General features: G+C 36.9%; 1 protein-coding gene across 3 annotated transcripts in view; it reads left to right on the top strand.

Annotated features, from left to right (window-relative positions):
• Positions 1-17,026, top strand: part of DCC (DCC netrin 1 receptor) — a 1,044,138-nt gene that overhangs the window by 911,036 nt on the left and 116,076 nt on the right. For 2 of the 3 annotated variants that reach the window (XM_019721869.3, XM_074339961.2), the window contains exons 16-17: positions 8,964-9,059; positions 14,585-14,817. In XM_019721869.3, the coding sequence (XP_019577428.3) occupies positions 8,964-9,059; positions 14,585-14,817 (329 nt within the window). The remainder of the gene's footprint in view (positions 1-8,963; positions 9,060-14,584; positions 14,818-17,026) is intronic. The other variant, XM_074339962.2, reaches the window with a different exon arrangement.

A 17,026-nucleotide genomic window follows, 5' to 3' on the forward strand; every position in this document is an offset into this window, starting at 1 on the left:
GAATTTGTGCACTACTACCTCGTGAGCTCTATGGCCATCAGTAAGCCTGCATTTTCTCACCCCTGAAGTGGGGATAGTCACTGTACCCACTTCTTCGGCTTCCTGCAAAGATAAGCATGATGAAACATGGCAGCGTTTGGTGTCTGGTACAGCAAGTGTCCTTAGACAAGGACTCCAGGCATTATGCTGACGTCTGCTCTCTTTCCTCCGCTCCTCTGTACTCATAGGCTTCTGATTCTTCCTCTTCATTTCTTCTGTTTTCCATTCTGTTCTTCTTCCTTGTTTCCTTTCCCTGTTCCAGAAACCCAAAGGTATGATTGGAGATTAAAGAAGGGGGTGAGCTCAGGAAATAAAGAAAAAGGAGAAGGGAAGTAGGATGAGGGGAAGGGAAGGCCGGCATTTTTAAAAAGGAAAGACGCACTACCACTTTTAGTTCCTAACCAAAGCATTTTATTTTATTTTTTTTATCTCTATGCTTGGGAGTCAGTTTGGCTGTTTTTTTAAACCAAATTAATGACTTCTTTGCTTGGATTAACTAAGTGAATGGTGTTTGTGTTTCATGTTAATTTAATTCTCAGGTGGGCATACAATATTTCCACTTTTTCTTTTATTTAATTCAATTATTTTTTCTTTGAGAAATGTGAACAAGAAGAGAAAACCCTGTATATTTGGTTATATTGTCTCTGGTAATTTCCTTATGTAAAGCTTTGCTGAGAAATCATTTCATTAAGTGCTGCATTGGTAAGCTTGCATGGCTCCATAGTGGAAGCGTTTACTCAGTCATTTCTCTGATGCTAAGGGGGCTCTCTGCCAAAGCGTACCTCACCGCCTGAAGCAGGTGAGGTATGTTTCTTCTGCTCTAATGAGTGACCAAAGGCTGCTCTACAGAATGTTCCAGAAAAAACCTCTTCACTATGAAGGAGCTAACCCGAGCACATGGCAGACACCCAACCCAGCTTGTGTCTTGTCGGGCAGAGAAAATTATACCCAGATCTCAGTGCCTCCATTTCTAAAATGGGCATGGGTATCCCTGCCCTATCTACTTTGTAATACCATTGAAATAAGTGATGAAAAATCTCATGATCACACTCAAAATCTAGGAGTCTTTCTTGGTTTGTTCCCTCTCCCCATTGTCTCTCCAAATAGATCTACAAATTATGTTGCTCCCCCATCCTTTGCTCTTCAATTGCACTATGCTACCTCAGTCCAGGCCCTTGCTATCTTTTCCTGGGCAATTGCAATAGCCTCTGTCGTATACCCACATTCAACATCTTTTCCATCTTTCCTGGACTACATAGTTCTGAGGAATTAATTTCCCTAAAAGCACAATTCAAACTTGTCCAAATTGTCCTTCAACTCACCATCTCTTATTCAATAAAAGGCAAGTGGTACAGAGGATAAAAGGCTGAACTTTGGAGTTAGAATTCTTCCAAGAGGGAGATGATCGTTCATCCATTCAGCACCTATGTCTTGACTACTTACTGTCTGCCAGACACTGGATTAAGGTGAGGATTAAATAAGGGATGTGAAGTCATTAACCAAGTGCCTAACTAGGCTCCCAACAAATGTTACTAATAGGAGAAGGAGGAAAGGGAGGAGAAGTTGTCGTTGTCTTTAAGTTCTGATCCTGACATGTATGATGGATGCTCCAGCCACTTTGAGCTGTTCATTTGCATTTGCTTATTCCAGTTTTTCTCTTCAACCTTTCTTCATCCAAAGACTCAACAAAACTGGCATCTTTTCCATATAGCCTCTCGGATTCCAGAACACTTTGCTCTGATTTTTTTTTTTTTTAATCCCAACACAGTTTCTTCATTAAAAGAGTCATCAAGGCAAATAAGGCTTCTTTTAAAAATCCTTACATACTCTAGAAAACCTATATCCATGTGTTATATACAGAAGGTGCTCAGTGGTAATTGGTGAGTGAATAAACAAATGAAGAATAATTGAATCTGAGTATGCGAGTGAGAGGGGGAAATGTGGAACAATCTCTTTGGATTCATTTGTCATGAACCTGTATGTATCACAATGTGCAATTTGGGGTCAAGAAATTTGAGTTCTATGTTCAGATTGATTAGGGGCTTCCTATTTAACCATTACTGAGTAATTTAGCTTTTCTGGTCTCATGCATTCATCAATTAACTCAGTATTTGTTAAGCACCTTTTATCTGCCAAGCACTGAAACATTTCTTATAAAGTTTATGTTTACCTGATTTCCCTCCTGGTGATAGATCTTGGTAGATTAAAGACAATTTACCTGTTCTTTGGACTCAAAAACCTCCTCACACAGACTAGCTGAGTATCTGATACCTCAAGACTGGTTAGTTAGCAACTCATGTTGTAATCTGACCATTCTTTGGATACTGTTTCTAGAAAAGAAAAGGGGAAAAAAAAAGAAGTAAAGGTGCTAGTTAGATTAACTATTAATTAAATTTGCAAAGGAGTACATGTAATAAGGTCAAATAGAATATTGAATGTATTATAGAAATCACATCTTAGTCAAGTATGAATTGCTCATCCTTTATGTAGATCAATGCAATCAACTGTATTTGTTATATACCCATTACACTTAATTAAATGGTTTAGGTCCAATGGGTCAACGGTGTCCAGTAATATGTGACATCTGACAGCGATCCAGTGGCCTCTACTCTGGGCATTCAGTATCCTTGGTTCATTGCAGTGAGCAGGCGTCTGCATTAGGGAAAAAGCCACCACTCTAATTTTCTCTAATTGACTGGTTGGCAATGCTAACAGAGAGGGCAAAGATGCAGGGACATGGGAACTAGGCCTGACAAGCCCTTGGCATGGACAGGGCCACTGAGTGAATAAAGGACTATAAGCTGTCAATCTGGCACATGCCAGTGGCATTTAATTCACACAAAATATTAATTTAAAATAATGATTTTTTTTTTTTTTTCTCACTGGCTTGTATTACCCAGTACAGCATCTTGGCCTAACCCCCAGCAGCTACCTGCAGGTTTTCTTGATTCAGTCCCTCTGCCCCAGAGAGCCACAATCATCTCACTACCTTCAGGCAAGCCTCAACAAACGCTCTTAGAATAATGGGTCTCTCACCTACCAAGTCTCTGGGGAAGGAGAACCCAATATTCTCCCTATTACTCATCCCTTGTCTTTACAGCCTGTATAATCAATAAATGTGTGTTCCCTTTTTCCCTAGCCACAAAGAAGGTACTGGCCAGGAACCATCTATTTTTGGATGCTTAAAGAATTAATAAGTATTTCTTTAGCCTCCTTTATCCCCATCCAATGTATTATATAAGAAAGGTTAACCGAAGAATGATGAAAATCTGATCAATAATTTGAAATCTGTAGAATCACTCAGAACATCCATAATTAAAACTAATACCCATGGACACCCACGAAAACAAAATTATTTCCATGTGCTTCATCCACAGTGAATTCAAATGAGAAAATACTGCTGTACTTTATTTTTCAGAGGCAATTGATATTTTCAAGCCTAAATATCTGCAACATTTCAGCAAATCCAAAAAGTAAATTTACTGTCATAATTGTCATTAAGCGTATTCCTGAACAATGGAGTCTGGCCATAATTAATGATTAATTCATTTGGAATTCATTATGCTAATATTAAATGTGTTTAACTCATTTGATGCTTCTATAGAGGGAGCAATTCTAGGCAATTCTTTTGTGATTTACTGGTTTTAAAGTTTAAGTGCTCTGAGCATGTGCGGGAAAATAGCTCCACATTGCCCTCTAGTGGTGAACTAGTAAGTTACACTCTTTTAAATGGGTAGGAAACTCTCCTTTGCTTCCCCCAGAATCTTTCCCCTCAACACACACTCAAACAAGATGCTTCAATCGCAATATAAAAGGGAATCAAAGCAATATCGTCCACTGCCCACTATTAACCAATAATTAACTAATATTGTTCTGGTTGTTGTTCAAGCTGATGCATTTGGATCAAGCTTCATTGGGTCATGAAAAGATTCTATTGCTTTCTCAGTCAATCAAGATGCGATTTGACAAAAGCACTCTACTGAAGCCAGAAAGAGCCCCAAATATGTTAGTAAGTAGCTACAGTCTGAAGAGCAGAAAGAAAAGCTCCTTGGAAAAGCTACACAAAGGGGTTATGGAGTTGTCCCAGGCCTTTTTTTTTCCCCCTAGGTGTCTCTGTGTTACTTTAGAAAAAGTGAACTCACCTGAACCTCAAATTACTAACTGACAAACTGCACCAAAAGGTCTCCAAGACCCCTAGCTCTATGAGATATTCTTATACCAGTTACAACTCCATAGCAAATCTGGTTACCTTCCCTAAGGCTATACCATTACCACTTTTTATTTAAATTTAGGGTTGATCTTTCCTAAGGTGTCCACAGCACAGTTGGGACTTGTGGAATTTAGCGATTAGTATAATCCATTAACCCAACAGCTAATAAATGATAAAACTCCAGAGGCTTTGCTAGCGTACCCTACACCATGACGTGACATCAGGTAGAATAAGCTGCCATTACTCAGGTGACTAGAGACTTGATGGGTTTCAACATTAGCAAGAGTCAGTGTTGAAATGATGATTACCTCGCATTCACTGTAAGGGAGAGATTAAGAAATGATCACTATTGCTCAGGAGCCAGATCGCAGATAGATGAGGTGCACATGTTGTTCTAATTCCAAGTGAGACAAAAATTCAAACGAGCAAAATGAGAATAAATTAGTTAAGGTACTTGCTTTGCTTTTAAATGAAAAATCGTATGCATGCCAACAGACTGAAAGCCAATAGTGCAGAAATGCTGGAGACTTGTGCAGAGTATATTGTCTAAGGAAGTATAAACTGGGCAGCTGGGAGGTGGGGACAGGAGAAGGCAGGGATTCAGTGTCTCACGGACCATGCTGGCCACCTATAATCTTCAACGAGTAACTCTGAGGTGGTTCTGTTCTTTAGATGAATTACTGTCTAGCATCCTTTCTGCCCTATCGTCTCATACACTGTGGCCAGATACCGCTGTCTCTCTCTCGCTCTCCCTCCTGCTCTGTTTCTTAGATTTAAAAACAAAAGCCAACCAAACAAACAAAAACAAAATTAAAATCCTAACTCCTAAGCATGTGATTTTGGAAATCCTGATATCTCTCTCACTCCCCTGATAAACAAACATATAGATAAATGCATAAATATAGTATATGTATATTAGATGAAACCAAATGTATTTGATTCACAAAAAGACAATTTTATGGATCAAATGGTTCAAACCTAATGTGAATGTTTTACATTGTAGTTGTTTAGATAAATCATATGCTTGAAATCAGGCTTAGTCTCTACTCCAATAACTGTAAAAGATATTTTTCCTAGTAGATAAGTATTTTGCTGACCTCCCTAACTGTATTTTCCACATTTCCCATCTTTATTCCTGAGATGTTTTCTACTTCCTATCATTCTTCTACCTTTAAATTCTACTCATGCTCTCTAGGCCTGGTTCCAAGTCCATATCTGCCAAGAAGTTTTTGATGACCCAATCCCTCACTAATTTTTTCAGGCCTCTCAGCTCGTATAGCGATCATAAGTTGTATCACACACTTTACTCCTTAATTCTATACAATCTTTCATTGTTTTCTCTGCCCAGAATTATGATTGTAACCTGACAACAGAGTTCCACCTTTTACAAATATTGTTGGATCTCCAAGACCCTATAACACTTGTTGACTGATTGCTTTCTTGTTAGTAAATTAGGATGACAACAAAAATTAATAAATAAATATCTCCTTTTCCAGGGGAAGCAGTTCACTGACTAGAAATCTTTACACTAATGTAACTTTATTCTTCTTGCTATACTGTGGCTCTTGTGTCATCGTGGTTTGAAATGTCAATATCTTTAACTCCAATATTTAGATCACATAAAAATTTCACAAAGAAAAATCCATCTATTCAATTTTCAAAGAACACTGTCAGAGATAAATTTTACTCATTGTAAAAGCTTTTTTTGTGTGAAATAAAACTCAGATACAGGAAACCACATGCACCAAATGTATAGCTAAATGAATTATTATAAGTTTGAGTTGTACTTTTTCTTTTCTCTCTAGTTCTTGCAAACTGGCATTTGGATCTAGAGGCTTGATTGGAATGAGTAGGTTTGATCTTTTTGGCAAGACTCTAGAGGGTAGTGTGCTTTTTGACTAGGAGGTACCTAATGTCTAGATGTCTCTATTTTATCTTAGCAATTATGAATGATTAATATCTAGACCCATTTGTTCTTTGGGGCTACAAAACAGCCTTATTTGAATTCTATCATTGCTTTTTATTGTCAGTTGGAATAATATTATAAGGAGATGCTTCCCCCTCTTATGTGGTTGGTTACGCAGTGGTAGAGTTTATTTAAGAAAGACATAAATATCAGATTCTTTGCCCAGTTGTCAAGATAATGATTTGGTTCTCTGTCAACCTCAGAAGTGATCAACTCTTATTATTCTTTGAAATATGGTTATGAATTCATGCATTCATGTACATATGTTGGCTTTCAATTTATTGAAACTTTTATCTTTATCGAAGTTCAGATTGCGCTCATCTTTGGTATGTGTGAGCCCTCTTCCATTTGATTCCTGAATCCATTTGAGATGATCCTTTTGGTCTTTGGTTGTTTCCTTTTTATCCAGTATGTCAAGAAGTTTCAGGCTTAATTGGTATGAGCTTGAATCATCTCAGACCAGAACCAACCTGTTCTCCAACAAGCTCTCATTTCTGGCATTGAAAAATATTTTTTCAAAGTCCCAGTCTGGGTGCTAGGGATGCTGTTGTTTTTGAGTCAATGTTTCTAGACTTTTTCAGTGGACAGAACTAGAACAGAGATAAAATACCTTTTAAGCTTAAACTGGTTTTTCTAATTAAATTTTAGGAACATAATACTTAATCTTTTCTATTTTTAAATCTGTATGTTCTTTTGTCCACACCAAGAATATGGTTGTCAAGGATACACAGAATGACAGAAGTAGAATTTCTTATGAGTACTCATTTGTTTTAGCTCGCATTACATTAGTCTCAGAATAACACCAACAGTAGTATCACCATCAATAATAATTATTGAAACATTTGCATATATTACCCCTATTTTCTCTTAATTTTGTCTTATGACCGTAGTATACCTACACTATCAGAATATATAGCCTTGCAAAATAAAATATCTCCCTTTCAATCCTCACTTAATCTTACTTGATTCAAATTATTGTTCAGCAGTTAGTTCAGTATCTCCCCTGGTCATTTTATATGTCTAAAGTTTATTTTTCTAGTAGTTCTCAGGATCAGGGGAACAATATCCCTGATTAAGTAATCTCTGATTAAGTTGGTAACAGTTTGGATTTCCCCTTTATATTTAAAGTTAACTTTCGTTGACTATAGAATCCTCGAATCACATTTTTCTACCTTGACTATCTCAAATAAGTTACTTCAATTTCTTCTGGCATAAAATGTTGCTGTAAAAAAGTCTGATAATTATATAACGTCCCCCCTTGTAAGTTATGTATTCTTTCTGACCTGATGCTTAGAAAATTTTTTTAAGTAAGCAAAAATTTCTTGAATTACTTTTTTTAGTATTTGTTTTGTTCCCTTTGTTTGGTTTTCTTCCTCAAAGACAACTATTACTTGAATGTTAAATCTTCTCTAATATTTGTCACTTTCTCCCAAATTCTTTTTATTCCTTCATCATTTCTGTTTTGTTTTTGTTTTCTTCTGTTTATTTGCTCCTGTCGATACCCTTTATTTCTAAAATTATCCTCACACTTACATATAATTCTTTCTTGAGACTGCCACTTCAGTTCTGAGTTATTTCTAATTCTGGTTTATGTTACTCCTGCATTTCTGGCATTTTATTTTCTTAATATTAGCTCATTTTGAAATAGTAAATTGCAGGTTTGATCTATTTTTCTTGTGTATTTTTGATCATGTGTGTGTGTGTACATGCCTGTCTATAGGAGCGATATATTCATTTTATTTTTTAAGGAATTTAACCTCAACAGACTTTTGTTACTTTCTTTCATGTGATTTGTTTTTCTGCATTCCCAGAAGTTCAAATCATTTTGCTAAAGGCGCAGAGCTCCATCTCCTGTTATTTTTCATTAGACCAGGGTTACGTCTTAGCAAACTACAGCCTGTGGGTCAAATCTGACCCAGGTCCTGCTTTTGTTTGGGCCCCACTGAACTAAGAATGCTTTTTATATTTCTAAAGTATTCGAAACAAACAAAACAAACACAAACAAAAATTTACATATGTGACAGAGGCAAAGTGGTCTACAAAACGTTTACAGTCTGAGCCGTTTCCAGAAAAGTTGGCCAACCCAATATACACTAAAACCTATGGCCGCTTGCTTTCTAAATTTCTGTCGCTATTCCTCTCTCCTACTTTTATCTGGACTATTTCTTCCCTTCATTTCTGTTGCTTCTGTTCTGCTTAAATTTTAAACTTATTCTCAATAGTGTGTCCCCAATGTAAGCCCTGACCTGGAGACTTTGCAGGTTAATTTTGAAATTACATTTACTGTCCTCAAACTAGTCTGCTACACTTTGTAGCATTACTTGATAATTCGTTTAGAATTACTTGATAATTCCTTTAGAATTACCATGTTCTCATATTTGATGCTTCCCTGTGATTTTTCTCACACATGGTGAGAAAACCATGCAGATCCTAAGGTTGTTGGTGGTTTGTCTGCATCACAGTATTTCAGGGTTTGAGGGTACACCTCAGCCCCTAGTTTTGTTGCAAAAGATCAAAGCCTTTTGTTCTATCTAGTCATTCAGTTTCTTTTATGTGCAGATTCAGGAAGCTGAAAAAAAGCATTATTATCACCACTCTTACCTTCTTCCCAGAATCAAACTCACTTATTTTTAAACCACAGTTTACTTAAAAGATTATATTAAATTCAATTTCAGGAAAATGTTTATCCTGAGTATTTCAGTACACTAAATAAATCAACATGTTCATATTCTTCTATTTCTCCTCCAGAGTCAAGTTCCCATTACGTAATCTCCCTAAAAGCTTTCAATAATGCAGGAGAAGGCGTTCCTCTTTATGAAAGTGCCACCACCAGATCTATAACAGGTAAGCTAAAATAGGTCATCCTGTTGTGACAGGTAGTCAGTGTTTGAGTTATGGTAGGGGGAAAAAAAAGAAAAACAACTAAACCAAAAAAAAAAAAAAAAATACAAGTTAAAAATGTATGTAGTCGTGTTCTGAATCTTGTATGTGTATACACACACACACACACACACACACACAAATGATTTTTTTGGTTTCAAAATGAAGTGAGAGAAATTCTGACTATAGCTTAGCACAGGGAGTTAGAGAAAGAGAGCTATCATTCTCTCTCATTCTCCAGGTAACTTCATATTTTAGTGACCTGATATCATTCTTCATTCTCTTGGGCAGCTTTTCTCCAATCAGTTAATTTTGGCAGGAGAGTCTCTGCACAAATGCTGCCAAATTCCCAAAGAGACACTTGCTTCTCTGCAGAGGGTCCTTCTAGCTAATAGGACAACACTGAAATACCCTCCTGCGGTTGGCTTGGACTGTGCCCAGCCACACAAGTGGCTTCTTCCTGAACTGGAACTACAGGTCACCCCAACAATGTCCAGGCCTCTGGACATTAAAGGGATTGGTTGCTTTGAGGGATTATTACCTCTAGGAATTCTTATGTGAGTTGGATTGCAAAGGCAGCACGCAAGGAAACAAAACGGGTTCAAGGAACTGAGAAGGAGATGGGTAAGTGAGTTCCAAGCCATTTAGGGAGACTATTTGTGAGCAAGGCTGGTCTTACTCAAATAGAGAGTAGTGACGCCTCTGTGGGTCTGTTCAGAGTTACTGGAAAGTCACATGATCACCCCCAATAGTCTTATGTCTGAAATCTGAAAGTAAAACCCAAGATTTCCATCTCTTTAGTGAATACTTTGATTCTAATCACTTTCAAAACCCACAACCCTCAGACCTCAGATAACTCATCAGCTATTTTTACCTTAATGAGAATAAAGGATCTAAGAGCAGGATTTGATAGCAAGCACCAGAGAACACGGAAACTTACTGAGTGCCTGAGTATGAAGTCCTGACAAGGAAGTAGGAATAAATGAACGTAAAATAAATAGTGGAATCCTGTGACTTCTGCCACCACCTAAATTTATGTGAACTAGGTACAGTTTGTTTTCCAAACCCACAAGTTCCATTCATTGACTATTTCGAGAACGCACAGTTGTTATGTGATTGTTTCGAGAGCATAACTTCACTTTATTGATTCCAGACATTCTTGTAAGACAAAGTTGTTATTCCAGAGTCTCCTTGACTCTTTGGCCATTGGTTTCAAGGTTTATGATCTGCCTAAAGTGGTATATAAATTGGTGGTAGATGTCAATATATATCCATTTATCTGTGGAGACAGTATATATCTCTCATAGTGTGCACAAAGAGGATCATGACTCCCCAAAAAGGAGAAATAAGAAGTATTTTTGAATTACATATGCTCACAGATAAATACATTCTGGAACTGAGACTCCAAATAACTCAGCATGTCATGAAAAATATACTATTCTCAAAAAGAGAAATAGTAGGCTTGAGTATTACCATTTTTTGAAGTAGAATTACTACTTTACAAGACATTACTATTAAATGTATTATGTCTAAATATAGAGAGATGAGGCAAATAGGGGTCCAGAGCAGAAAATACAAGGTGACATGATGGGTGGGTGTCTGGGATTTTTCACTTCCCCCTTCTCTCTTGTTCTGCAAGCAGCAAGGTTCTTTGAGAGGCAACAGGCCCCTTTGGCTGTATCCGTGCCTCCCTGTTTCTTCCCTCCCTTTGGGAAAAGATGCTGAGTGGCTGCTCATTGAGGTAGTAACTTGGCGCTTGTGATCAGGCCACACAAAAATATACTATGGTCAGTCTTTTAAAACTTTCATTTTCTTACCAAAACTAAACCCCGCAAAGAAGGGTCATTTAGGTAACAAAAAACAATAACAACATTTGATTGACTTTCGAGCAGCGAGTAATAGTGGTAGAGGAAATAAAGTTCTAATAAACTGAAGAGAAGTTGATCAGAAAGAACCTTTTGAGGTGTTAGGAACTTCTCCTTTTGCATGTGTTGTCATTCTTTCCTTCTCGGCATATAGCATTCCCAGAGTGGCTTCTAAAAAACCAGTGATCCATGAGACAATTTTTTTTTTCCTGATGTGGCTCTAATCCTAATGGATCAGAGGAATGAAATGATACCAAAAATTGGAAACTGTGAGGAATTTTCTTCCGGAAGGAAAGTCAGTCAGGGTTTGAAGAGGAAGGAATGAAACCAACCGTGTCCAAAAGAAAAGCCTACACTTTTACTGGATGTGGAGGACTTAGTGTATTGGGCTTCCACACGTCCTGGAGAATAAACAACAAGTAAATGGAATGAAAGGTTAAGGTTCGGGGAGAAACTCTATCAGTACCTGTGTCAGAGTGCCACATCACAGGCGTGCTCTGACTCTGAGCTTCTGCAGAGCAGTCCCATGAGTAGTCTTGGAAGAGGCCAATACAAAGTCAACACAAGATCAGAGCCAATAAGTGCATCAGGGTAGCAGAAGTCCCAGGCTCCACTCTTTCCCACATGTCTGTGCTCACACGCGTAGTACACTCTGGATCCCCAGGTCATCCTGAATATTATCCGTATTAGAGTTGAGGAAAGTTTTACCAGGTCAGAAGGGTGGCTAGAGATTCATTTTAGCTGTAAAGCCTTTTATTTCTTATTGTTGCAAAAACAAGACATTTTGAGCCTGGAGATGGAAAGAGAGCAGGGGAATAATGAGGTGTGTTGTTTGAATTTGTTTATGCTCAACGGTTTTATCAATGTCTACATGAAGTACAATTGAGATGTAAAATTGTGTTATTTTTTTTAAAAGGTCTTTTTGAACACAAATATGTTTACTGAAAATTCACGGGCTCTTACCAAAACATCTATTATAAACTGAATAGGTTTTTTTTAGCAAAAGGCTTAAGGGTATATTTTACCTGTGTTTCGTTTTTTATTTTTATTTTTTTTATTCTTTTGAATATACTACTGACAATCAATGGCATATAAGGGACCTAGAAGTATGGAAAAAGTGAAACTGAAAATAAGTTGTTTAACAACAAAAAGGAATGTTTTTAATTCAACAACTCAAACAGTTTCTGTCCTGAGAGAGATAATTAACAACATAGGTAGCGTATATGTGTTTAAAATAGTGCTTGCTATCGACTAGAATATTCTGCTTTGTTGGAAATACTCAATATCTGTACTATCCAATATGATAGGTGCTAAGCTTGTATGGCCATTAAGCATTTGAAATTGACTAGTGCGACAGAAGAAGTGAATTTTAAATTTCATTTAATTTTAATTAATTTAAATTTAAACATGTTTATATAATTAGTGGCTATTGTATTAGACATTGCAGCTCTAAAGGAGGTAGCAATGATAAGCCATGCCTGAAAACAGAAATTCCCTAAAATAGTCAAGAAAAATTTCACCAAGGGTAGAAATTTTTGAGTTATTTGAATCCATAGATAAGTGTCAACACACAGAATTACTTGAAATTTGAGGGATGTATTCTGGAACTGAGGCTCCAAGAAACTTAACAATAAATCATGAAAACATGCTACTCTAAAATCTAGAAATATTAGGTTGGTGCTAAAGTAATTGCGGTTTAAAAGGTTAAAAACAATTGCAAAAGCCGTAATTACTTTTGCGCCAACATACTAGCAGGATTGAGTATTCCCATTTTAAGTAGAATCACTACTTTTCAAAACGTGATATATGGTACCTGTGAAAGGCTACAGAATGAAGGTAGGTTTACCAACAAAACTAGATGAAGCAAAGAAACAAGAAATACGATGACTCATTAATATAGATTGGTCGAAAAGTAGTTTGCAATTTAGAGTAGGCCTCCCTTGTGTATGACATTCTTCCTGGAAAGTCAGCTAAGACTAGAAACAAGTAAAGTGAGGCAGCACCCACCGTAGTACCAATCCAGTGACTGGCTGGGATCGTCCTAGCGGCTGCAGTGTCTTCAGCTCCCACTTCATCATTTCATAAATCCATTTGGCTTTCAAGGAGCCCTTAATAAAAAGACACATCAAAGGAAATATGGGAAGCCTGGGCTCTGTCATTAAATTTTAAATACACATTTTTCTTTCTCTCTTTCTTTTTTTTTCTTTTCTTTTGTTGTTTTGTTTTTGGGTTTCACAGTTTGCTCCAAAGACCACAGCCTAGTAAACTACTAAATAATTCATTGGAAAACAGTGATGCGCAGGGCAGGCATTTGAAATGCAGTGGGCAAAGTGAAGTAATCATCAAAACCAGCCAGCAGCCGATCTGCTTGAAACGAGGCTGTTTAAAAATATAAATTCTGCATGTACACTGCTTCAGATTCTGTACATTTTAGTACGTCTCATCTCCCCAAGTAGCATCATATGCCCAGCCTGAGAGCTTGTCTTGTTTCTTGTTAGTGAAAATACACATTACATGATTTAAAGATAAAATATTAAAAATTTAAATGTCTTAAGTATAAAATAAAAGCCTCAAAATTGGACTCTGACTATGGCCACAAAATAAGCTTCTCTGATTCCGATATCCCCAGCATAAAAACAACTACAGGAGTTTTCTAGAGAATTTTATAAAACCACGCACATCATTACGTAGATTCTGATTATGTTATGGACCAAAGCACGTGTGCACCTCAGCACAAATCTCATCAGTCTTGTAGATAGTTCATATCTGTCTCCCAATAAGATAAAGGTTTTCCGTGGAACTTGAAATGTTAGAACAAGGACTATAGCAGATAGAAATGCCTTAAAAGACTAAAAACTTTGTTGACTCCGTGAGAATGTGGGTAAAATGGACACTTCTACATGTTCTCTAAGGATTTCAATCTAAGAAAATCTGCTACACCAAGTGCTACCTGAAACCTAGTTCTCAGACGTATCAGTCAACCATGTGGCCCTTGAACTTGGTCAGTCTGGCTTTGTGCAATCATAGCAACAGGCACATTACTGCAGACCTCAGGTCCCTTTCCTCTTGTTTTTTGTTTCCTACCTAAACAGTATTTATGCAGATATGAGCTAAGCAATAATGAAAGCGTTAGAGAAACCAAATCAAGTTAGACGAGGAGAAAAACAAACCCCAAAACAGGTATTAGATAGGCATTTATTTCCACTGCAGGAGGAAATGAACCAGACACTCCTTTTTATCTTGTTATTGCAAATTATCTGTATAGTCACAAATCCGATACTTTCTCTACTAGGTCTTTTAAGAAGGAATGTGCAACATCCCAAGAAGAAATGGACTTTTTAAATATAAACTAGAAGTGACAGCCAAACTGATAAAAACAGTCCCAGGAAATGAGGAAATTACAGAATATAGTCAGCTATTTTTTATTTTGTAATATAGCAATACGGTTTCTAATGAGTTTTCCGATTGAATTAATTGTATTTTTTTCTGTTCTTCTCATGTTCCCTTTCATCATTATTGCCATGCATTTAACTCATTGTGATGTGTTATCACTGATATTTATTTTTTAACTCTTTTATTTACGTATTTATTTGTTTGTTTCATTTGGTGGGTTTTTAAACCCAGATCCCACTGACCCAGTTGATTATTATCCTTTGCTTGATGATTTCCCCACCTCGGTCCCAGATGTCTCCACCCCCATGCTCCCACCAGTAGGTGTACAGGCTGTGGCTCTTACCCACGATGCTGTGAGGGTCAGCTGGGCAGACAACTCTGTCCCTAAGAACCAAAAAACGTCCGAAGTGCGACTTTACACTGTCCGGTGGAGGACCAGCTTTTCTGCGAATGCAAAATACAAGGTGAAGTTCTAATTGATAGTATGAAATTTTAAATGAACTATCATTTGTTTAATAGTGTATTAACCGTTTCCTGGACTGTCATGAGTCATTTTGCTGCAGTGACACTAAATGGAAAAACAAAGCATTTTAATAACTCGGTATCTAAAATTAGCACGGAAATAATTGTGTCTTAGGAAACATTTCTAAGGCAGGGTAAAAAAAACATCAAGAACTGTCAAGAGCTACAAAATGGTATTTGAATTCCACCAGATACTGGATTTGTAGAAATAAATTAATATATAAGAAATTCTAAACAAAGAAATGCCATTTTCCTTCGTAAACATCAAGGGTCCATGTTAATTTCCTGGTTAGACTTTGGTGTCTTTCTTTTCATTTGGAATCGAGATTGACACTAAAGCCAACCCTATTAATGTCACAGAGGTTCCATCTTAGAGTGAATATAACTGGGAATACACAACTTGAAGATTTTTATAACATCCTTAAAAAGCCACTCTCAACCATCAATATCTACTTCTTCCACTTTGCCTTCAAACACCCTCATGTGATAAAGAAAACCCACAATACACACCCTCTTTTAACTAATATGAAATAGACAGGCCTATTTATTCTTGTCCTATCACTCAGTCATCTCACAACCCCCTAAGAGCTCCTTAGGGATATGTATTTGAGGCATTGTCCTTACTACTTTCAAATCTCTATCAGCTAGCCACAGCAACTCCAACAAATAGTTGTATACTGGGACGATTTTGTTACCTTCTAAGTCTGCCAGAGTCAGTATATATAAACAATACACAAATATAAGCAAAAATGAGAAGATCAATAAATGATTATAAAACACCTACTATGTACCTAGAGCTATGCTAGATCATAGAGACAGTTAAACATGGTTTAGTTGTTACTTAACATGTTACTTATAATTTTGAAATAAATAATACACACAGCTCCATAGATCTATTTCAAGAAATTCCTAACTTATTCAAGTGAGATAATATATGAAAACACATAAGTGAGATAATATATTTAAAATATAACGCTTCACAAGATGGTGACTTGGGAAGAAGGTACCTTGGAGAACAAGAGAATAAGTGTTACCCAACAACCAAGTAAACAATAATTCAACTCTGGCACCTCAACTTCTTCAGACTCCCCTTCTCCCCTTGTCTCCCTTCTCTTTACCACTCTACTAAGGTAGCTCTCAGGGAGAATTTGGATCTCCTGATACTTTATCTAGTGTTCTTTCTACTACACAGTCATGTTGCTTATCCCAGCCTCAAGCCAGTGGGGATTAGGGGAATGGAAACAGCCATTGGGAATTTCTGACTATAAAGACCCTGGAGATAAAGCAAAATCCCACCAACAGTTTTTTAAGTCAGCCTCTTTCTTCATGTAACTACGCTCTGGATCTGCTTCTAGTCTCTTTTAACTTTTAAGTGGCATAAAATTCACATTTCATCATTAATCAGTTTTTAGTTAAAATCATTTTTTTAAAAAAAAAGTTTTCTTTGGTACTGTCACCTGCTAGGTCAGATATTTGGAAAAACTCTGCAGGCAAGTCCAAATAGTATCATTGATATAAGATACTGTTATAAGTACCCTATCCATCTCCTTATAGTATTAGATTTAAGACTCAGCAGAGCTATAAATAAAGATAACATTATCAGCTAAGACAACCAATGAAACATAGGAGAGCACTAAAAAAATACCTCTCCTTATATACAGATTGCCCAATTCTAAATTTACTTTTAAAAGACTACTTTAAAAATGTTATGCTCATAATTGCTGTACTTTATAGATACCATCATTTCACAGAAAGGCCAGGGGTACTTTGCCAGTATGTGAAGTGTTCTGAAGGACAATGGTTATTTTCTGCAGAATAGTCAATATTTTCTGCCAAAATTTCTTGAGGCAAACTACTTCAGTTGAATAGTTAATTCAGCAGACACAGAGTTACTGTCTCACAAAGAATGCCTGTAAAGTGAGACCCAACCCAAAAACTATCTCCTGTAAGGACAGGATGACTTCTTTCATGGATTGGAGTTTGGGAATAGAAAAAAATATATATGTTAACTGTTTCTTTCCCCATCATCTTCCCGGACCTAAAGCTTTCAATTATTAACACTCCAGCTCCATTCTCACACTTGCACAGTCTATACCTACATCCTGAGAGAAAGAAAGGCTAGAGGAAAGAGTTGAGTGAGTTGGATAGCAA

The sequence above is a fragment of the Rhinolophus sinicus genome, chromosome 4, assembly GCF_057876585.1.
Source record: "Rhinolophus sinicus isolate RSI-liver-muscle chromosome 4, RSI-T2T, whole genome shotgun sequence".
Classification (NCBI taxonomy): Eukaryota; Metazoa; Chordata; class Mammalia; order Chiroptera; family Rhinolophidae; genus Rhinolophus; species Rhinolophus sinicus.